Consider the following 23,698-nt stretch of genomic DNA (forward strand, 5'->3'; position numbering starts at 1 on the left):
AACAAAATAAGAAAAAAAGTGTAACTCCAAGCTATGGGGACAGCAAAAATAGGTATGATGCTAGGAAGCAACCCCCAAGCACAAAAGGGAGACTTAACAAATTATGTTGCTTGTAACCAGAATTGTTACTAAAGGTAATGAAACCTGGGGTAGAAGTATGCTATATAGAGTTACAAATACATTCATAACCCTCAGTGGTACACTCCCTTAGAACATGTAAAAGTATCTAAGAATCCCATAGGTAACCTTAGTATAAAGAGTCACAGGATAAGGTCTATAGGTCTATCAGTGATTGAAAGTCTTACTGCTGCACTTCTCTATACTGGTCAGCTTTGCTTATAGACTACATAACACAGAGTAGCCACCTAATGATCCTTACTCAAACTAAGGTCCCTGAGTGCCGGTCAATGTCCTACCTAGTTTGCATAAAGCACAGTACCATTAACGCTGAAAATTCCCCATAGATAAATACACCCCAATCAAGTGGATACACATAAAATAAAGTGAGCTAAAAACCCATCCTCTGCCTAACGCGTTTCGGCGCTTAAACTAGCGCCTTTCTCAAAGGCTATCAATGAGGGTGTATTTATCTATGGGGAATTTTCAGCGTTAATGGTACTGTGCTTTATGCAAACTAGGTAGGACATTGACCGGCACTCAGGGACCTTAGTTTGAGTAAGGATCATTAGGTGGCTACTCTGTGTTATGTAGTCTATAAGCAAAGCTGACCAGTATAGAGAAGTGCAGCAGTAAGACTTGCAAGCACTGATAGACCTATAGACCTTATCCTGTGACTCTTTATACTAAGGTTACCTATGGGATTCTTAGATACTTTTACATGTTCTAAGGGAGTGTACCACTGAGGGTTATGAATGTATTTGTAACTCTATATAGCATACTTCTACCCCAGGTTTCATTACCTTTAGTAACAATTCTGGTTACAAGCAACATAATTTGTTAAGTCTCCCTTTTGTGCTTGGGGGTTGCTTCCTAGCATCATACCTATTTTTGCTGTCCCCATAGCTTGGAGTTACACTTTTTTTCTTATTTTGTTGGTGTCTAGTATGTTTAATAAAATTATGACTTTTTAACAGTATTAGTTCACACTGAGATATCCTACCCGGGTACCCGGGACTTTGTTGTCCTAGGGTACCCTCATTTTTTCTTTTTTTGAATGTATTTATTGCCTCCTGTTTATTCATTCTGGCATCAAGAAAGAGGAGGTGATTAAGTCAATGTATAGTATTTATAAGCTGCTCTTGTTTCTGATTGTTGCTATATTAGTAGTCTGGGACATAAGCCGTAAGGTAAGCAAGTACATAAGAATTTAACAGTCGGTTGTGGTGTGCCGGTACCGATGTATAGGGTAGGCCTTTAATTTAAAAAAGGGCCTACCTGTGAATAGTGATAAAGGGGTGAGGTGGGATGGATGTACCCAGCGATACCGGTTCTGATTAGGAGGGGGCCTGAGCTTTTTTTATAGCCGGGTAACCCCTCCCACAATTACAGGCCATGCCTTCCTATTCGTAGTCGGGGACATAAGCTGTAAGGTAAGCAAGTACATAAGAATTTAACAGTTGGTTGAGGTGTGCCGGAAACAATGTATGGGTGAGGCCTGTAATAAAAGAGAGCAAAAGGGTTGGAGTAAACAAATAACTTTATTGAGCATGAGTTACATCGCTAGACCTTTAAATGCTGATCTTAATTCTTGTTCTGGTTGTGGAATGTAAGTGGCGTATACAGAAGATTTCCACTGCCCTGATCTTTTAATTATATGAGCTGGGACGTTGTGGCTTGAAGCCGCCAAAGCCTGCAGAGAGTCCTGTGGGGTCAAAACCGAGTCTGATGAACAGAGTTTTGATGTAGTGTATGAATTTTGCTGTGGTTAAGGGGTTACCGTGTAATGAAAGTAGTGGAGTATTAGGACCGAGACCTGCCAGGGTAGCAAGATATGTATCAAATAATGTGACGGGGCACCATAGATTACCGGTGGGATAATAGCAGACTTTGGTAGGTGGACCTAGCTGATTTGTTTTGGTGTGATCCATGATGAGTATGTAGTGGTCTGTATGTCTTTGGAGGTTCGTAATTTTGAGGTGCTGGTGACGACCTGTGATACTATTGGTGGTGAAGTCATTTGGTCGTAGGAAACGGTAAAAGGCTAGATAAATTGCTGTTTTGATAACCAGATTAGTGTTGGTTTCCAATGGCTTAGAGTTCAGGATATCGGAGAGTGCGTGGTACTTGGGACCGTCTATAGGAAGTCTGGAAGAGGTAGTGGGTATATCTAATTGTTGTATGCCTTTCAACATATGTTTAATGGGATAAGAAGACATAAAGGGATTTGAGCTAGGGTAGGCACTAATGATGTGGTGTTGAATACCTGAGAGATAGAGTTTTATAGTGTTTAATGGTAATTTAAGGTTAAGGTGGCAAAAGGAGATAAATGCAATGATAGAGTCTAGTGAATGAGTGTCGCTTATCTGATAATCTGTTGTGAATTTGGTATATAGGGTAAATGCTCGAGATATGCACGGGATGTGTTAGTGGAGAGGGCTGCGCCGGCTAGGTATCTGCTGTGTGACAGCAGTCTCTCTAGTCCAGGATGAGGTCTTGGAATGAGGGGGTGCTGACCGGTCTGGTGTTGGCTGTGGGATGGCTCCTGAAGAAGACCTGTAAGTTAAATCGAGACAATGTGTCAGCGCCTGTATTGGTGCTTCCTGGGATATGTATGCATGTGATGTGGAATTGGTGTGTCACTGCTAACCAAGTTAACCTTTTGATTAATTTCATTATGGTGAGTGAGGAAGATCTGCCCTTGTTTATCATGTCACAGGCTGCTTTCCCTCGCCATAGGTGTCCCCATAGGAGGCTGCAACAATTGGATAGATTTCAATTAGGGCTGATGTAGTATTAAATGAGGGCAAACCAAGGGTTTCTACTGGCCAGGAATCTCTAAACTAGTCATTGCTGAAGATGGCCGCAAACCCTGTGTGAGCTGCGGCATCGGTCCAAATGACCGGTGAGGAATCTGATAGGGGTGTAAGAAACATGGCTTTCCCATTCCAATGAGACAGGAACCACAGCCACATACATGACCGGCGTGAGCATCTAGCGATAAGGAGCTGGTATCAGTATTGAGTAGAGGGAGAAGGCACAACAATCTATGATGATGAATTCCCGGCCTTGAGGAATGATTTTCATGGCGAAGTTCAACGTGCCCAGTAAGGATTGTAGGTCTGACCTGGTACAGGTGTCCTTAACCAGAAAATATTCCACCGTCTCTATAATTTGCTGCACCTTCTCCCCTGGTAAACTAGCCTGTTAAGTAACAGTGTCCAGGTGAATACCCAGGAAAGTAAGATTGGTGGTAGGGCCTATCATTTTATTTTGGGACAGTGGTACCCCCAATGCTGCAAATAGGGCCAGGGTCTTCTGGAGACTGACTGGACATGACTGAGGTGGTTCTATAGTAAGGAAGTCGTCCAAATAATGCAGAACCGAGGGGCAATGAGTGACGTTAAGAAGTAGCCAACATAGTGTGTTGGCCAATATGTCAAAAATTTTGGGCTGCTTTTGGCTCGAAAAGTAAGCCGAGTAGCAAAATAGTATTTGTTCTCCCACCTGATGCCGTGCACGTGCCACAGGGATGGGTGAATAGGGAGAAGCTTGAAAGCGTTAGTAATATCGGTTTTACCCAACCAAGCTCCTACCCCTGCCCTAAGAATGGCCTGAATGGCATCATCCACTGTGGTGTATTGCAGGGAGAACTCTTCTTCTATTAATGAATTAACACTGGGGGTTGATACAGAATGTTGTAAATAATTCTCTTTTATTGTTGAACTTCCCAGTGGCTATACCTATAGGGTTGGTACGCCAACTGGAAAACGGAGGGTGAGAGAAAGGGCCCAAGATAAACCTGTTGGTTAACTCTTTTATGCGTAGTAAATCAGTGGTGACCGGGTCAAGGAGGGCTGACTGTAGGTTGGGACATTAACGAGGCCCGTGTGATAACCGTCAGTGAAGCCTTGGATCAGGAAGTCAACTAGGTGATGGGAAGGGTGTGCCTGGAGGTAGAATGTCAGGTTGTCGATGCTAACTTCGGTTAGTCTTAGTATTGACTTCGCTTCCCTGTGTATGTACTGTGTATCGTGTGGAGTGGAGTCCTGCCGTGACATGGATGGTTGCTTTGAGGTGGTTTTGTATGTGTGATAAGGATACTAGGATCAGGTCAGGTATATCTTCTCGTGTGTGTGCCCTCGTGTCTGGGTTGTTGGTCCTCCTTGTCTCGATGGCTGGGAATCCTTTAGTCTTACGGTATGGTATGTGCGTTGTGTTATCGCCCATGTATGTCTGTTTGTTTTAGTATGTTCTAGAGGTGGTGTGTGCTTACACCTTTGTCGACCGTCTCCCTTAATCTCCCTCATGTGCACCCGCTGATCTAGTAGTAGATCGTAGTCGAGTCTTGTGAGACGGTTAGTGGGCTTAGTCCCCAGTCTCTGATCGGTCATGTGGTGGTTTTACCTGTGATGGTCTCGTCATCTGGCGGGTATTCCAAGCAGATAATTGTGAGTGCCTATGTCTCATGTGTTGCATTTTTTTTTTATTGAAAAGTTGTCAAGGTTTTCATAACATACCATGCGAATAGGTTGGTGGAAATGCGCAGGTCTCTGACCTGCTGTACAATATTTGGTCATGTGAGATGCGTAGATTTCCGAGATAAGGGCATAGAATGAGATACGCAGATCTCCAGGCAGCCCAGTCGGATGACCCATAGCATGAAAACATAAAAAACATTAAAGGGACACTATAGTCACCTGAACAACTACAGCTTAATGTAGTTGTTCAGGTATTATCTATAGCTCCCTGCAGGCAATCTATTGTAAACACTGTATTTTCAGAGAAAATACAGTGTTTACATTGATTGATAGGAATACCTCCAGTGGCCATCACTTAGACGGCCATTAGAGGGACTTCCTATCACGCAGGGCCCTAAAAAGGCCCTGTACACGTCAGACGTATTAAAATACGTCTGACGTGTTCAGGACAGAGAAGGCACTGTGTGAGCGCCTTCTCTCTCCAGCCTGTCAGCGGAGGAGGGGAGCGGGCAAAGACCGCGAGCTGAGCTGTCACTCAGCTCAGCTCACGTCCGCGCACACCGCGCGCATGCGCGGTAGTGCGCTCAGGACTTCAGAGGGCGGCATGAATGCCGCCCTCTGAAGTGTGTGCGCATGTGCGGCGATTGCTCCCTGCTCGCGCCCGCCTATTTCGTAATTTTGACGAAATAGGGGGCGCGGCTTCTCGAGGCTCCCGGCGCTGGAACCAGGTAAGTAAAATCTCTTCCCTGGAGAGTCCCTTTAAGGAAACTAATGCAGAGAGGAAAGGAAGAAAAGTACAAAACAGTCTGTTCTAATACAGTAGTGCTGGCCTGTTTAACATATCGAGTTTGTTAGATTTTAGCTGTCAGGCGGTCCCTAATCATGTCTGCAGTTGTTTCCTGGAGTTCAGGTGACGGAAACAGTAGTGTGCGGGCACTTTGGTCTGTCTTATGTTGGTGTGTGTGTGTGTCCGTGTGGTTGGGTCGAGACCGTGTCTGTTCGGTTGCGGAGGGTATTGACTTCGCTTCCCTGTGTATGTACTGTGTATCGTGTGGAGTGGAGTCCTGCCGTGACATGGATGGTTGCTTTGAGGTGGTTTTGTATGTGTGATAAGGATACTAGGATCAGGTCAGGTATATCTTCTCGTGTGTGTGCCCTCGTGTCTGGGTTGTTGGTCCTCCTTGTCTCGATGGCTGGGAATCCTTTAGTCTTACGGTATGGTATGTGCGTTGTGTTATCGCCCATGTATGTCTGTTTGTTTTAGTATGTTCTAGAGGTGGTGTGTGCTTACACCTTTGTCGACCGTCTCCCTTAATCTCCCTCATGTGCACCCGCTGATCTAGTAGTAGATCGTAGTCGAGTCTTGTGAGACGGTTAGTGGGCTTAGTCCCCAGTCTCTGATCGGTCATGTGGTGGTTTTACCTGTGATGGTCTCGTCATCTGGCGGGCATGTGTGGCCCCTATTGTCCCTCCGCCCCAGCCCCGCCGGCACATTGGTTGGAGACTTCGGTCTCCCGTCTCCCGGCGACATGCCCTACCCACGGCCCCCATCGCTCCACATATTTTTACCTTTGTCCCATGAGGGATGCCCTCACCTTCTCTGCTGAGCGAATCTCCTCTACTCTATCGTACCATTGGGTTAACGTTGGTGGCTGTGTCTGTTTCCACATTGCGGGTATGAGCGCTTTGGCTAAGTCTAGCATGTGTCGCAGTATGGATTTTTGGTATTGTGAGATTGGTCGTGGCGTTGAGTGTAGTAAGTATTGTTCTACATTGAGGGGGAATGGTTCTCGGAGGATCTCTGTGATTTTTGTGCTGATCTGGTTCCACAACGTCTGTATGATTGAGCAATTCCACCAGATGTGGCTTAGGGTACCCTCCTCTTCTCCACACCTCCAGCATGTGGCTGGGACACTGGGAAATATCTTATGTATACATGCTGGAGTCTTGTACCATTGTGACAAGAGTTTGTAATTGACTTCTTGGTATTGGGTACTTACGGAAGATTTATGGTGTAAAATTATAATTTTTTTCCCACTGGGTGGGGGTAAATTCATGATCTGTAATACTTTCCCATTGCGCCTTGAATGTGTCTATTTCTGTGCGGTCACCTGTGAGGATGTATTGGTAGAGGTAAGAGATTGCTCTGCCTACGTTCATTTTGGTTAAACACAGTTTCTCGAATGGCGTTAGGGCCCTATGTAAGGCCGTTCTGTCTCTGAATGAATGGTAGAAATGTTTCAGTTGAGTATAGCGGAAGGAGTGCTGGAGGGTCAGGGTTCGCGTGTTGGTGAGTTCTGAAAGTGGCTTCAGGGTAGTGTCGCCCAGGACATTGTGGAGCGGCACGTATTCTTGCTCTTGATCTCCCAGAATTCCCCATGCTCTGGCAGTGAGGCCTCCTCCTATGGATCGATTGTTGGTAATTGGGATCAGCGGGCTTGGTGTCGGAGATATGTGCTTGGCCTTTCTTATTGTGCTCCATGTATGTAAGGTATGGGTCATCGGTGATGTGTTGTTTGGTTCTTTACGTGTTGTGGTCTTGGTCCCCCATACCGTTTCCAGCGTAGTTGCACGGCCCCCGATCTCCATCAGTGGGATCCATTGTTTATGTGGTGGGCGGGTGTGCCACTCTAGTATGCGTTGCAACGTGGTGGCCTGGTGATATTTTTTTTATGTCCGGGAATGCGAGGCCACCCTGGTGGCGGGAGAGGCACAGGGTGTCGTGACTGATCCTGGGTCGCTGACCCTTCCAGATGTATTTGATGATTTCTGATCTGAGGGAGGAGAAATACGTAGCGGGTATCGTCATTGGTAACGTTTGAAACAGATAAAGCAATCGGGGCAGTATATTCATTTTCACTACTGCGATGACTATACATGGTTTTATAACAAAGCAGGGAAGAAAAAAAGGAGAAAGAGGGAAACAAAACCACAATAAAATGCAAAAAAAAAAAATTCATGTCATAATATATTTTCGCCACCAGGGGTCGTAGTGAGCAACCACGTGTATGGTAGAATGAACTTGTTTGTTTGTTGAATGACCGGCTTGCTGACCAGCATTGGAGGGTAAGTGCCAGAGTGGTGAATGCGCATGTGTGGTGTGAGGTACCGAACGGTGCACATAACGGCAAGGTAAGTATGAATGAAAGTTTGGGTGAATGAGTGTAAATGTATGAACGGGAGCCAGGAGTCTGACTGAGAGTGGTGTGGATGGGAGACTCACGGTTTTGGGACCCTGGAAACGGAACCCTGGAGCACGTAAGTATACTTTTGATACTGGAAAACGCTGCAAGGGTGGCTGGGCAGGATAGGAGTTTCACCGGAACCTGTCAGCATGCAGGGGCTGGAGCATTTGGCGCTGAGCACAGAGACAGACGGTATTATGCCAATAGCGGTAAGTAAGGAGCAGATAGCATATGGACGGAAGCAGGCCACGTGGAAGCGATGTCCAGGTAAGTTGAACCGGAAGTCAAAGGTTCTGAATAAACCCAGCGATACCGGTTCTGATTAGGAGGGGGCCTGAGCTTTTATAGCCGGGTAACCCCTCCCACAATTACAGACTACGCCATATATATATATATATATATATATATATATATATATAATTGTATTTATTTTTTGCTGCTATGAAGTTCAGTAAAGAAAGGGTAATGCAAAAGCTAGCATAATCTTCATATTGTCATTTATTCTAAAAGGTGCACTAGAGAATGTGAAATTTTAAATATAAAATAAGCAGAAAGCAGTATATCTCCATATCACACTAGTTGAAATGTATACAGAACTTGTGAGGAGTGAAAAGTTAGATGTATATTCTCACACAATCTCAGGGATTTGTTGTGGACTATGAACATGTACTCTTAAAAATTGTTATGTATGTGTTTGTCTCATTTATGTCTGTGACAAGGGCCCTTCGCCACTTGGTCCTGGAGAGGCCTGCTTGCCAGCCTCCTCCCCTGTGACTATGACTATTTGATGTATTTGGCTTTAAAGCCCCTATTCTACCTTCAGACAGACTATTTATGTAGGTTGCTTTATTTCTCTTATGTTTTAGTAACTCTGTACCCATTATAGGTGCAGGGTGTGTGTAATGTAATTGTTTATAGTGTGTGTGTGTACTGTGAAATGTATTGCCTGCTCTCCTGTGCTGCTGAGGTTTGCTACCAACTAGGTGGATTTGGCTATGGAGCTTGTCTAGTGCCCTCTGTTGGTAGCAACATGCACTACCTGAATAGCAAGGCTTGTTCATTTGCATATTCGGGTAGATTTGCATATTGCTAAATTTGCAGGCACGTGAGATATTTTCTGTTAAATATTGTCTCCCCCACCCCTTTAAAAATATGTCATTGTGTTATAGTAAGTCACTGTATGTTGCCTTCTATGATTTGACTGTTTGTAATGTTATTGAGTTTTCACAGCAATGTTAATATAATGACCATATGGGCTAGTCCCAAGTAAAATAAAGTTTTAGACAGTTCTTCTTGATCCCTCAAAACGTAGCCTTGTCTCATTATAGGAGGGAGCTGTTATAATCACACTGGGAATTGCTATGCTCTCCGTACTCCCCTGAGCTTGAATCACTTTAAGAGCTGTTCCTGTTACGCTCTCCTTTGAGAAGAGGTCTTCCCCACACAGTCCTGGATGCTGGAGGTTCATACAGGGTGGAAGAAAGAAGTCTTTCCCACACGGTCCTGGAGGACAGAAGCTGATCCAGGGTGGAAGGAAGACGGCGAGTCAAGCAACGGCGGTTGCGGAGTCTACGGTGGTTGTGGTGTCCGGTGCGGTGCTTGTGGTTCTCGGCGCAAGCTAGGAAGCGTCCATCAACGTTACAATGTCCAATACACATATTTTATATGAGTAGAAAGGAGCATTTTAATTATGTATTTTTTTTAGTTTCACTTCAAATTAGAGGAATTTACCTTAGATATATAAAAAGTGAGTGCTTCCATCTTGGTCTATAAAAATTATCACTAGAAAGTATAAATGTCGCCCATTACACACTTTTTCTGTATAAGTAGATTGTCCTTTTCCCCCAACATTGTTAATTTTGTTGACTAATAATTTTAGTCACATTTTAGTTGAGTAAAATTTTTGAGATTTAGTCAATTAAAGCTAGAACAATTCAGATGACTAAAATACAACTAAAAAGGCTTTTTAGTCAAAAAACTATGACTAAAACTAAATAGAAGCTTGTCGCCAAAATTAACACTGGCGGGTAAGAAACATGAGGGGTTGATGAGACGAGTTGAGGGGGTGAGGAGAGGAGAGGAGATGTGCCCTTACCTGCACTTCTAACCAGCCTGCCTCTGACTGGTACAAGCCTGCCTTTGATACCAACCTGCCGTTGTTACTACCCTACCTGGAAATTACAGACATTCTTTGTTATTTGCAAGTAACCTGTTCGGTGGCAAGTATCCTGTTTTGTGGCATGTGGCAAACCTAGCCACTTCAGATTATATGGCTGTGACTTTAAAGGTTGTCTGAAAAACCGCTGTAATACTGTGTTTAAATGTATGCTGCTTACTGTGTCTAACTGTATGCTTGTCTGTGTAATATAGAGCATTCGTATGCTAGCAGCCGAAAGCCGCTAGCATTCACATGGTCGTTTCACGAACAGCAACTTTACCGGCTGTTCGTGAAACGAACCAAGTACCGAACAAGAGCCCACACACAGAGGGTCGTGTGGCTCAAATTAACATAGTTAGATAGCTGAAAAGAGACTTGCGTCCATTAAGTTCAGCCTTCCTCACACCTGTTTTTTGCTGTTGATCCAAAAGAAAAAAACAAAAAAAAAAAACCCAGTTTGAAGCACAATTTTGCAACAAGCTAGGACAAAAAATTCCTTCTTGACCCCAGAATGGCAGCCAGATTTATCCTTGAATCAAGCAGTTATTACCCTACATTGAAAGATTATATCCTTGAATATTCTGTCTTTGCAAGTATGCATCTATTAGCTGTTTGAACATCTGTATGGACTCTGATAAAACCACTTCTTCAGGCAGAGAATTCCACATCCTGATTGTTCTTACAGTAAAAAAACCTTTCCTTTGCCTTAGACGAAATCTTCTTTCTTCCAGTCTAAACGCATGGCCTCGTGTCCTATGTAAAGTCCGGTTTGTGAATAGATTTCCACACAATGGTTTGTATTGGCCGCGAATATATTTGTATAATGTTATCATATCCCCTCTCAGGCGACGTTTTTCTAAACTAAATAGGTTTAAATTTGTTAACCTTTCTTCATAGCTGATATGTTCCATTCCTTTTATTAATTTTGTAGCCCGTCTCTGCACTTTTTCTAGTGCCATGATATCCTTCTTTAGAACAGGTGCCCAAAATTGCACAGCATATTCAATATGTGGTCTTACCAGTGATTTATAGAGAGGCAACAGATTGCAACATTGTTGCAATCGGCTGTTAAGTGATTTCCTGGGTGGCCGTCGTTTGACTACCGACCACGCGGCGGGCGGCCATCTTGGATCCTTTGTTAGCCCAGCGGTGTTTGGTCGCCGAGCGCCTGGAACTAAAATCGGCAACTCGACGGCGCGAACACCGCTGGACTTCCAGGACATTCAGGAGCTCCGGTCTTTTAGTGTTGGGTTCCCCAATCGGTGTTCGGTACTTTTAGGTGAATGTAATATAAAGTTGATTTTCGAGCACCGTTCGGTTATTTAAGTTGGGATCTGAGCGGTACTCGCACGAAGTATGCGCTCAGACCCCAGTTATCTACCGAACGGTCATTCATAATAATCACACGAATACAACAAAAGTTATATATTTTTATGTTAAAAAACGGTTCTGCTGTACGGAGGGATAACCCAATTAACAGGATATTCTAGTGGGAGTATCCCTCTCGTACAGCAGTGCATGGTGGGAGAAATGCTCTGTAAATTAAGTTTCCCATGTAGTCCACTACTGTAATACCCCTGTGATGTGACAAAGGAAACCCCTTGCATGGAGAATTGCATAAATACTGGAGCATGTGAATAAAAACCTCAGTTGACTCCCAGAACTGTGTTTCGTCCGGTTACTGGGGGATTTGGGATATTGCCTTCATTTCCAGCACTTACTTTGGATTACTTTCTTAACCAGCGGAGATATTGGGATTTAATATTGCAGCTCCGCTACATGGCATATTACCCAAGTTCTGTTAAACCTCAAGTTTCATAATATGTCTAAAATCACTAATAAAGTACCTGAAGTCAACCCTGGCATAATTCTCCTATCTGACCTGCACAAGATCATGACAGAGACACATGAGGAGGCTGGGGAAATGAGTACATGGAGTGACTGGGGGCAGGGAGGGGGGGGGAGAATTGAGACACATCTACTGGAAATTTAGTTGACTAAAAATTCAGATGACAAAAACTAAAATTACTTTTTAGTCAAAATACTATGACTAAAACTAAATTGAAATTTGCCACCAAAATTAGCAAAATGTTGGGTATTACCTGAGTCATGTGCTTGGTCTGATTGCTGTGACCTGCTCCTGTCAAGGATGCTGCGTTTATTCCAAAATTTTGTAAAGCCTTATTGGCTACAATCCAGTCATGCAGATTATGAGTACTCTGCCGCGTCCGAGTAAAAATTATGCCTCGTGACTCTGAGGAAAACTGGAAATGGTCTTTAAGAATCTCCTCCAATCTGCTCAATTTGGGATTTTCAAATCTTACATCTTCTGCCAATTCCAAAAGCTTAGCACAGTTATCTATGAAAAGAGCAGCAGAAATTTCAAAATAAATGTGACATACAATTCAAATAAACACTTTGAGTACAATAACCAGTCTGGTGTTTTGGTTTATGATGCCTGCAATCCCCAGATGACCCCCTCACTGTAAGTAGTGAAACCATTTTTGAATAGTTTGACTTGTTACTTGGGACCTGGCATGAGTTGCTCCCTACTTCCAATACCATCTCTCGAGAGCCAGGAATTTCTCAGCAGGAATTTGTTAGCGCCTAAGTTAAGATTTGTAGTGCAGGACTTAGGTCATTAGCTGAGAGCATCAGATGAGCACTCTCCTTTAGTGGCTTAGCTCAGTAAAGGTAACAGAAGTTTTTGCTGAGGAACTTCTGGCTCTCAGATGATAGTGGAGGCAGGGAACACTGCCCAGAGGATCGCACATAAGAAGTCAAACCATTCAAAATTTGTTTGAATTCTTGTAATGGTAGGTCCTAGAGCACTCCTAGCACAATAATTACTAGGGCATGCTGTACTAGTTATGATGCTTGGAGTGTTTTTTTAATATGAGTTATTTAACATAGCTACTCACCATCAAATAATTGAAATAGTAAGTGTTCTGTGGGATCAGGCAAGGTCCTGATGGCTTTCTCTTGTTTATAGAAGCTGTCAAGAAGCTGGAATGCATCTATCATTCTCACTGTGTCGTGAGTGAAGAGGGAGTCATTGTACTTGCGCAGGTGCAAAGCGCATGTTCGTTTCTTTTTGTTGAACTCCTCTGTGCCTGAGATATCAAGATTGAAATACCAAGAGATATGGAGACAATTAAAACTAATATATTGAAATTCTACATAAAATGCATATATTTTATTTATTCTTCATACATCATCAGTGTGTAGTACAACAATGAGTATATTCCCATTTCCACACATGTACTTAACATCTTTGACAGTATCTGGATGGGTTTCGAAAGATCATCAGTAGCATGGCAGATTTCTATTAGTGAGGCAACAAGTGCTCTCAATCAGGTTGTAATATGAGAAGGGTGTGTTTTACAGCTGATTTTGTTCTCGTCAAAGCAGCTATAAATCATGTATCATACAAAAAACTATTGGCTGGTGTATTTTGCAATAATGTTTTATAGCAGATCTAACGAACCCACCCACACACCAACAAAAACTGAGTATATCATAAAAATAACATCTTTATCAAATGCTCATCAAGACAGCTTTGGAATTTCATTAGAATTCCACTGCAGTCAAAAGATATTATAAGGCAGTACTTTGTTGTATGGTAAAATCCTAAATTGACTAAACTTGACAAAATTTGTGTCATGGTTTGTTATGGTACTCAGTGTGACGGCAGTCACCATTACCAGGAGATTCAGATGAACACTTTATGTAGGACTGTGGACTACTCCTATGTCCAAGTCACCCTGTGCCCATTATAGGAGCAGGGTGTGCATAAAGTATTTGTTTATGGTTTTGTGTGCTGTCCTGTTGATGATTACTAACAACTAGGTGGATTTGGCTATAAAGTCTGTATAGAGCCATAGCAAATCTTGTTAATTTGCATATTCAGGTAGATTTGCATATTATGGTTTCTGCAGTCAGTGGATATATTTTGTGTTTATTATTATTTTCCCCATAAATATGTAATTATGGTATAATCTCTCTAGCCCGGGGGCAAATCAAAAAGAGAGCTAGGCCTGAGAGCCGCAAGGGTCTTTATAAAGACAAGTGATATCACATTGCAGGCAGAGATGCAGATAAATAAGCAGAGGGAACAATATGTGCCTGAAAGGAAAGAGTTCCAGAGCTCGCGCTTTGGCGTCTGAGGCTGAAGCATTCTAGGTTCCCAGCAAGTGGTTAGGAAGTGGACTGGGCAAATGTACTCAGAGTACACAAGCTCTGTCACACTCAGCAAGATACAAAGCAACAATCCTAACAAAGTCAAAGAGAGATGAGCTAATTAGGCATTTTATAGAACCTTAGAGTGGCCGGGCTTAAAGCAAAGCAGGAAGTAGGAAATAAGAGAACAATAAAGTATATTCAGATCAGAAGAAAAACAATGAAAACAAGAGCAGTAATATACACTGGTATGTAATAACCAGATCAGCAAGGTCACAAACAAGCCGGGTCTAATAGATGTACAGGAACAGGAAAAAAATGTTATGTCAAACATCTTTGGGTTCTAGAACACTAAAGAAGAACAAGGTAATTGTGGTCAAATGTAGCCAAGGTCTGGTACACAGGGAATACTGGAAAAATCCCCCAAAAAGGGAATAGCAAGAGAAAAACAGGAACAAGAACAAATGCGCTTTAAGGTTTTGAGACAATGATAGGAAGGCCAAATGATTGCTAAACTCAGGAATTTTAAAGTGGCCATTTACTTAATAGCCACGCCATCAAAATGGGAGTGGACATGGCAATGTCCACTCCATCATATAAAGAAGCGGAGTTAGTGTCTAGTGGCAGAAACACAAGTGGCAGAGGGGTCTGAGGTTGTTTTCAGATGCAGAGACCCAGAACTGTGGCCAAACTGATGCAGGATTGTCAAACTGAAGTATCTTTTTAAGGAAACAACTGGTGGCCAGAACGGACTAAGGATGTCTAAAACTCTGTAGCTCCCTGTTCCACTTGTGCCCCAAATAAAGTCATAAATTCCCTTCCCTGTGGCTTACTATCTCCATTGCCTATTCCTGTTGAGCGGAGTATTATGGGGTGTGTGATCCTGCACAGCCAGAATACTTTCCTTGAGAGAGCTGTAAATAGTGAAGGATGTGGCATCCAGAATAAGACTAGGAGGAACAGTGGGTAGAGGATCTTTTCTCTTCCTCAAGAACGAATTGCCTAGACCAGGGATGTCAAACCTGCGGCCTCCCAGATGTTGCTAAACTACAACTCCCATGATTCCTTCAATGAAACTGATATCCAGGGAAGCATGGGAGTTGTAGTTCAGCAACATCTGGGGGGCCGCAGGTTTGACAATGCATCTGCATTTCCTGTGGCAGATCTATAGGTTATGATATAGTTATATTTCAACAGGAGTAGAGCCTACATTGATTGCTGGGAGGATAGCTTTTTAGCTTCACTGTTGAGGTCAGTTAGGATATGTACAGGGAGGCTGAACTCTCAAGTAGGTGTCTCTACTCCTTCAGAGCCAGAATTATGGCCAATAGCTCTCTATTGCCCATGTCACAGTTCTGCTCACAACTAAACATTTTCTTAGAATAGAGTATGGAGGGGTGTTCTGGAAAAAAACTCTTTAGCACAGAACAGCCCAACTCAAGTACTACCAAGAAAAATATCTTATTTGGTTCGGGATGGACCAGAATAGGTGCCAACACAAACACTTTCTTAATCATTTCAAATGCTTGGAAAAATTATAATTAGTTGTGTGGTTAGTGTGGCAATAAGTGAAATGGTAGAAAAGACTGTTTTAATAAATCTGATAGTAAATAAGCAAGCAAAACGAATAAACCATTGTATAGATCTAGGGCCCTTGGGGATTGGCTAGTCTGCTATAGCAGATCGTTGTTCAGGGTCAATTTGTAAACAAGAGGAGAAAATAATGCAACCTAGAAAATGTAGCAACCTGGTGAGGACTTGTCATACCCGTTGCTGGTTAGTTTCAATATTGGTGGAATATATTGATACCGGAGAAACTGACGGAAGCCGAGCACAGAGAGATGGACACAGGTGTTACAAAAACTGTTACAAAAACCTTATTGCACTGTGTACCTTTAAATGCTATTTTCGCCTTTCTGACTTATGTGCAGTCGTTGGTATGGTTCAGCACGAATCCTTTGTGTAAGCGTATAGGTGGCCGCCATTTCGGGACTTTGCACGTGTTCGCGGCCATCTTACGTACGAACAGCGGTGTTTGCCAGCAATCGTCTGGAACTAAAAACGGAAACGCACCCAGGCGAACACCGCTGAGACCTCCAGGATAGCATAACTTCGTGCTGGACCTACCGAACAGCCCACCGTTCGGTAGGACGATTACTCTCCGCCTGGGGAGTACAGCGACCTCCAGGATAACTATGGATGACCATGGGTTCGTGGAGTTTTCCCGTACGAACGGAGACCGACCGCAAGGCCTAAACGTGTGGAACTATTTTCGGCCAGAAAGTCTGTGCGGTCGGTCAAAACTTTGAAAACCCCTAACTCCTGAACCGTTCATCCGAACGGGTTGGTTTTCGGATATGTTGCTCCCCTGAACAAGACCTGTACAGCGGTGTAGGATTTAAAGGGGTACCCCCTGGTTTCGGGGTACATCCAGAACTTGGTTGAAAATATGTACTGTATAATTGGGTTAACTGTTTATCTGAGGGGAGGAGATGTGTGGGAGGTACCCAATATGTGATTGGTGATTTTATGCCTCCCCCTGGGAGTATCCTGTTTACATGTAACCACAATAAAAAGCAGGCTGGTCAACCCAGTCCTCAGTTCTTACTTGACCCTCAAATCGCTGCTTTGACTCGTTTTGTGGGTAGAAAAGGTATCCTAGCTATGCTATAGCTAGTGGGATGATTCCACACTTACAGGACTCGTATGGAATACTATGGAACTCGGCTCTCCCCTCTTCAGCAACTAGGAATCCAGACAACTAAACGGTCCAGCTCTCAGCTAGCCTAAGGGTAACCGTAACATTTGGTGGCAGCGGTGGGATGATTCTGGATATCCTAGGAGAGGCACGGAACGGATGGAGAGCACCTACGCAAAATTGAAACGTACAACCCTGAAAGATTTATTGGAAAGCAGAGGAAGGCACGCCAGCAACCGGCCAAAGAGGGAACTGATCGCAGAATTGACAGAACTGGATCAAAGCTCCACAATGGCGGAAACACCAATCACAGATGATGATGCAAAGGCAAGAATTGTTCGGGGGAGGCTTCCCTTATACGGGCCAAACCCATCTATAGAACTGATACAACAATTGATGGTGGAGGCAGACGCGGATTTACAAAAGACCCGAGCCTACAACGTTGAAATGGCCAACGCACAACGCACTGCTGAAGCCCCACAAGTAATCGTTCCTGTTGAAACTGCTGGGAAGCCTAAAATACCCTTTGCGGCATTCCGATCCTTCCTGGAGAGCGAGACAGGAATTGATGAGTACTTGGCAGACTTCGAAAGGCAATGCGCCCTGCACCAGATTCCCACCAGAGAGTGGCCCACGATCTTGTCTGGGAAGCTATCCGGGCGAGCCCTGGAAGCTTTTCGTACCTTGGGTGCTGAGGAAGTGACACAGTATGAACGAGTTAAAGAGACTCTGCTAAAAAGATACGCGGTGACTCCAGACACGTATCGCCGGCAGTTTCGGGGCACGAAAAAGAAGCCTAACGATACACATATGGAATGGGCGCACCGAATGCGGAGAGCGGTAAATCACTGGATGAGCGGAAGTAAAGCTGTGACTGGTGAGGAAATTTTACAATTATTCCTCTTAGAACATTTTTACGATGGCATGGAACAAAAAGGGAAGGAGTGGCTGCGAGACAGGCGACCTTCCACTCTAGAAGAAGCGGCCAAATTAGCTGATGAACATTATGATTCACGTCTTCACGAGTCCACAAACTACCGGGCTCCAGCACGGGTTGAGCCCAGAGAGGTTTACCGTGCACCTCCTCGTACGGAGTTCCGGGCCCCAGTACCCGCCGGGCCCCCCAGACACTCAGGGTCATCCAATAACAATTTTGATCGTCCTAGGCCCACTTGCCACCGATGCAAGCAACCAGGACATTTCATGGCCAACTGCCCGCTTGGCACACACCAGACGCCCAGGAATTACAATTACCCCTCTGGGCCCTACCGTCCTGCCCGAGCCCTCTGTGTTAACCAGGAGACCCCTATGGAGGAATATTTGGGGCCGCTTCACGAGGCAGACCCGGTATATGCGGCTTCGGATAACCGACAGCACCATCGGCAGAAGGTATGGCTCGAAGGGCGATCTACCGAGGGGTTGAGAGACACAGGGGCTACCATAACACTGGTACAAAGTCATTTGGTGCCAGAACACAAGCGGTCAGGGCAGACCGTAGCCGTTAGAGTGGCGGGAGGGGATGTGTACAAAGTCCCGACCGCTAAAGTACATCTTGATTGGGGAGCGGGGAAAGGAGCTGTGAACGTGGGTATAATGGACCATTTACCTGCTGAAGTACTACTGGGCAACGATTTGGGCCCCATGACTTCTGCCTATGCACCAGTATATAACAATGAAGCGAACCCAGTGACTACACGAGCACAAGCCCGGACGGACCGAGAACCCTCACCAGTGCGGGAGACCCAGGTAAGACCAACCCCGACTTCTCTTGACCTGTTAGACCCCATACCCTGGGACACCCCAGTTACCTTTGAGACCGAGTCTAGGACTGACCCGACCTTACAAAAATACCGGGAACGAGCAGAGACAGGGGGGAGCGGGGCAGATAACGAGACTTTTCTATGGGAAAAAGGGAAACTATACCGCTTGACAGAGAAAAAGGGACAACGTAGGCGACAGCTGGTAGTACCCCACAAATACCGTCGGGAAATCCTCAAAATAGGACACGACATCCCCTTGGCAGGTCACTTAGCTATAACACGTACGCTACACCGCATTACCCACACATTCTTTTGGCCAGGAGTACACGCTGACGTTAAGAATTACTGTAATACTTGCGATGTATGTCAACGAGTGGGAAGGCGAGGCGATCACCCTAAAGCGCAACTAGTCAATATGCCCATTGTAGAGGAACCCTTTAGCAGGGTTGCTATTGACCTAGTAGGACCACTGGCCACCCCTAGTCCCTCCGGTAAGCGCTACATCCTTACCGTAGTAGACTACGCTACCCGGTACCCCGAGGCAGTCGCCCTGTCCAACATCCAAGCGGATACGGTAGCGACTGCCCTGGTACAAGTGTTCTCCCGGGTAGGATTTCCAAAAGAAATTCTATCCGACCGGGGCACCCAATTCACAGCAGAATTGACCCAACAACTCTGGCAGGTGTGCAAAATTAAATCCCTCCTGAGTTCACCCTATCACCCCCAAACGAACGGACATTGTGAGAGGTTTAACGGAACCCTCAAGCAAATGCTCAAAACGTTCACACAGGAGTACCGAGATTGGGAACGCTTTCTGCCGCATCTCCTATTTGCGTATCGGGAGGTGCCCCAGGAAACGACAGGGTTCTCTCCCTTTGAGTTGCTCTACGGACGAAAGGTACGGGGCCCCCTAAACCTGATCCGAGAACACTGGGAAGGAGAGACGGAAACGGACGGTGTCCCTATTGTGCCATACGTATTGGAACTCAGGGACCGCATGGAGCAGCTAGCCAAATCAGTGCAGGCTAACCTCCAGTCGGCCCAGAAAAGACAGAAGGTATGGTACGATAGGGGGGCCCGAAGGAGAATCTTCACCGTAGGACAAAAGGTGTTAGTACTTAAGCCGGTAAAGACCGACAAGTTACAAGCATCATGGCAGGGCCCATACCAGATCGTAGAAAAAAGGGGCGACACCACTTATGTTATAGCCAGTTGTCACGACAACAACCTCAGGAAGAAATTCCATGTAAACATGCTCAAGGAATACTTGGAGCGACCCGAGAACGTGACCGCCGTATGTTGTCCTCCCCAGGAAGACCCCGACAGTCTACCCATTCCCGACTTACTGGAAAAGAGCCCACCCACAGGGGTAGTGACCCAGGTTCAGATAGGAGACCGACTTAGCCCCACTGAAAGGGAGCAGCTCAATACACTCCTCCAGGCCAAGCACCTCACGTTCTCCCAGAAACCAGGGTACACCACCTTAACTACCCACCAGGTCGATACCCCCGGACAAACACCCTTACGCCAACCCCCGTATCGCATCCCCGAGGCAGTTAGAGCCGGAATGAAGAAGGAGATAGATGAGATGCTCCAACTCAGGGTGATTGAGCCCTCCGATAGTCCCTGGGCCTCCCCGGTTGTCCTGGTACCCAAGAAAGATGGGACAACCCGGTTCTGTGTAGACTATAGGAGACTCAATGAAAAAACAGTAACAGACGCCTACCCTATGCCCAGGGTAGACGAGCTACTTGATCGCATAGCCAGGGGAAATTACCTGACCACTATCGACCTCTGTAAGGGTTACTGGCAGATTCCCCTGGCCCCGGAGGCTATCCCCAAGTCGGCCTTCGTCACCCCCTTCGGCCTATACCAGTTTAAGGTAATGCCGTTTGGGATGAAGAACGCCCCCGCTACATTCCAGCGCTTGGTGGATAGACTCCTGGATGGCTTCCAGGGTTTTGCCTGTGCATACCTGGACGACATAGCGATTCACAGTGAGTCCTGGGAGGACCACTTAGCTCACGTAGGAATGGTTCTGGATCAGATCCGGGCGGCTGGCCTGACTCTGAAACCAGAAAAATGTCACTTTGGGATGGCCGAGGTACAGTACCTGGGTCATCGGGTGGGGTGCGGAAAACAGCGACCAGAGCCGGCCAAGATAGAAGCTGTTGCCAACTGGCCCACCCCCATCACAAAAACCCAGGTTTTAGCCTTTCTGGGCACAGCAGGGTACTATAGACGATTTGTACCCGACTACAGCACACTTGCCAAACCCTTGACTGACTTGACCAAGAAAAACTTACCTCGACAGGTCCTGTGGTCTCCCCACTGTGAAACGGCTTTTCAGGCCCTCAAAAATGCTTTGGTTAATGCTCCTGTCTTGGCGGCCCCAGCCCTTAACAAACGTTTTATCGTCCATACAGACGCTTCCATGTTCGGGCTGGGAGCCGTCCTTAGCCAAGTAGGTGAAGATGGAGGGGAGCACCCAGTGGCCTACATCAGCCGGAAGCTCCTGCCCCGCGAAGTCAGCTATGCAGCGATTGAAAAGGAGTGTTTGGCCTTGGTGTGGGCATTAAAGAAATTGACTCCCTATTTATATGGACAAGAGTTCACTCTGGTCACCGACCATAACCCGTTGGTGTGGCTAAACCGGGTCTCTGGAGATAACGGCAGGTTATTACGTTGGAGCTTATCATTACAACCCTTCAATTTCACCATTTCCTACCGACCCGGGAAACAGAATGGCAATGCGGACGGGTTGTCCAGACAAACGGACCTCAGCCCAGCATAACCAGCGGTCTGGACAGCCTTAGTCTGCCCCGAAAAGGGGTCAGACGGTGTCTGCCAGAGTGTTCCACAAAAAGGGAGCACTGTTACAAAAACTGTTACAAAAACCTTATTGCACTGTGTACCTTTAAATGCTATTTTCGCCTTTCTGACTTATGTGCAGTCGTTGGTATGGTTCAGCACGAATCCTTTGTGTAAGCGTATAGGTGGCCGCCATTTTGGGACTTTGCACGTGTTCGCGGCCATCTTACGTACGAACAGCGGTGTTTGCCAGCAATCGTCTGGAACTAAAAACGGAAACGCACCCAGGCGAACACCGCTGAGACCTCCAGGATAGCATAACTTCGTGCTGGACCTACCGAACAGCCCACCGTTCGGTAGGACGATTACTCTCCGCCTGGGGAGTACAGCGACCTCCAGGATAACTATGGATGACCATGGGTTCGTGGAGTTTTCCCGTACGAACGGAGACCGACCGCAAGGCCTAAACGTGTGGAACTATTTTCAGCCAGAAAGTCTGTGCGGTCGGTCAAAACTTTGAAAACCCCTAACTCCTGAACCGTTCATCCGAACGGGTTGGTTTTCGGATATGTTGCTCCCCTGAACAAGACCTGTACAGCGGTGTAGGATTTAAAGGGGTACCCCCTGGTTTCGGGGTACATCCAGAACTTGGTTGAAAATATGTACTGTATAATTGGGTTAACTGTTTATCTGAGGGGAGGAGATGTGTGGGAGGTACCCAATATGTGATTGGTGATTTTATGCCTCCCCCTGGGAGTATCCTGTTTACATGTAACCACAATAAAAAGCAGGCTGGTCAACCCAGTCCTCAGTTCTTACTTGACCCTCAAATCGCTGCTTTGACTCGTTTTGTGGGTAGAAAAGGTATCCTAGCTATGCTATAGCTAGTGGGATGATTCCACACTTACAGGACTCGTATGGAATACTATGGAACTCGGCTCTCCCCTCTTCAGCAATTAGGAATCCAGACAACTAAACGGTCCAGCTCTCAGCTAGCCTAAGGGTAACCGTAACAACAGGTTTCTTCAGGAAGGAAGAGATTCTTTATTCGATTCACCGACCGGGACTCAGAGGGACTAATGTCACCAAAATACAACAAGATCTGAGCCCCGAACAATAGTGTAGGTCCCTTATATAGGCATATAACTCCTCCCATAATAAGCTCCACCCACACATACTCTTAACCAATCAACCGAACAACTAACTTCCTGTCAGACTACATGGCTTGCCCAGCACAATGGAGGAGGGGGATACTATATCCTGTATTCTTGCACATGCTCCGTACACTACTGATTGTATCTTTGCCACGTGCAACCAACCGACCGATACATCAGTATATGCGCGCGCACATACCACGTGGCAATCTCGGCCTACTAAATTTATTTTTACCGAGATTCCACCACAATATAAGAATATCATCAAGATAAACTATGACACAGCATTGCACAAAGTCTCTTAGAGCACAGTTTATGAATTCATGAAACACGGCAGGGGCATAACAGACACCAAAATACATCACTAAATATTTGCAGTGCCCACTACGTGTCAAAATAAGTCTTCCATTCATGCTCCTCTTTAATCCTCACCAGATTTTATCCTCCTCTGAGATCCAGTTTGGTAAATATTTTAGACACTTAATCCTGCCAAACAGTGCTGTTATCAGGGGAATCAGATAAGCACTTTAATTTTAGTTTATTTATTTCATCAGGGTGCAATTTCCCTTCTTTCTTTTCTATAAAAAAGAAACCCAGCTCTAGCTAGAGATAGTTATTTTCATATGAACCCCTTGGCTAGAGCTTCTCACGAATAATCCTCTATAGCTTTATTTTCTGTTCATGTAAAGTTGGTTCTTCCCCTAGGAGACTAGTAGTGCCTGGTCAATAGCGTAGTCATATGAATGTTATAGAGGTCACTTAGCTGCTTCCTTCTCCCTGCAATATTGTTTTTCAGCTTCTGTGAGTCTGGTCAAGCCAAACTGCATTGGTTCCTCCTCTGAAGGCACCCAAGCATTTTCAGCAGAGAAAGAGGGTGTCATGATTACTATATGACCCATCATGCAGAGCTATATAACATAAAAATACAGAAAATTAACAAGAACAACATATACCGGGCCTTAGAATTGCCAGACTTAACATAAAAGAGAATGGTAAAAACACAAGCCGAGTTTGAAATGCAAGCCAAAGTCAAATACCAAAATAAGATCAAGTACAAAAACACACTTTCTGACAACCAACCAATGGAAAACACAACAGCACACTTATAAAAAGTTATTCAGGGTTTAAATATGTTTCTCAAACCAGCGTTTCCCA

At 45.2% G+C, this 23,698-nt stretch overlaps 1 protein-coding gene across 1 annotated transcript in view; it reads right to left on the reverse strand.

Moving 5' to 3' along the window:
- DHX58 (DExH-box helicase 58) overlaps window positions 1-23,698 on the reverse strand; it is a 589,427-nt gene that overhangs the window by 340,655 nt on the left and 225,074 nt on the right. Inside the window, exons 7-8 of the mRNA XM_063458906.1 lie at window positions 12,863-13,054; window positions 12,044-12,300 (exon numbers count right to left, since the gene is read on the reverse strand). Coding sequence (XP_063314976.1) covers window positions 12,044-12,300; window positions 12,863-13,054 — 449 coding nt within the window. The remainder of the gene's footprint in view (window positions 1-12,043; window positions 12,301-12,862; window positions 13,055-23,698) is intronic.

The sequence above is a fragment of the Pelobates fuscus genome, chromosome 6 (assembly GCF_036172605.1).
Source record: "Pelobates fuscus isolate aPelFus1 chromosome 6, aPelFus1.pri, whole genome shotgun sequence".
NCBI classification, from domain to species: domain Eukaryota; kingdom Metazoa; phylum Chordata; class Amphibia; order Anura; family Pelobatidae; genus Pelobates; species Pelobates fuscus.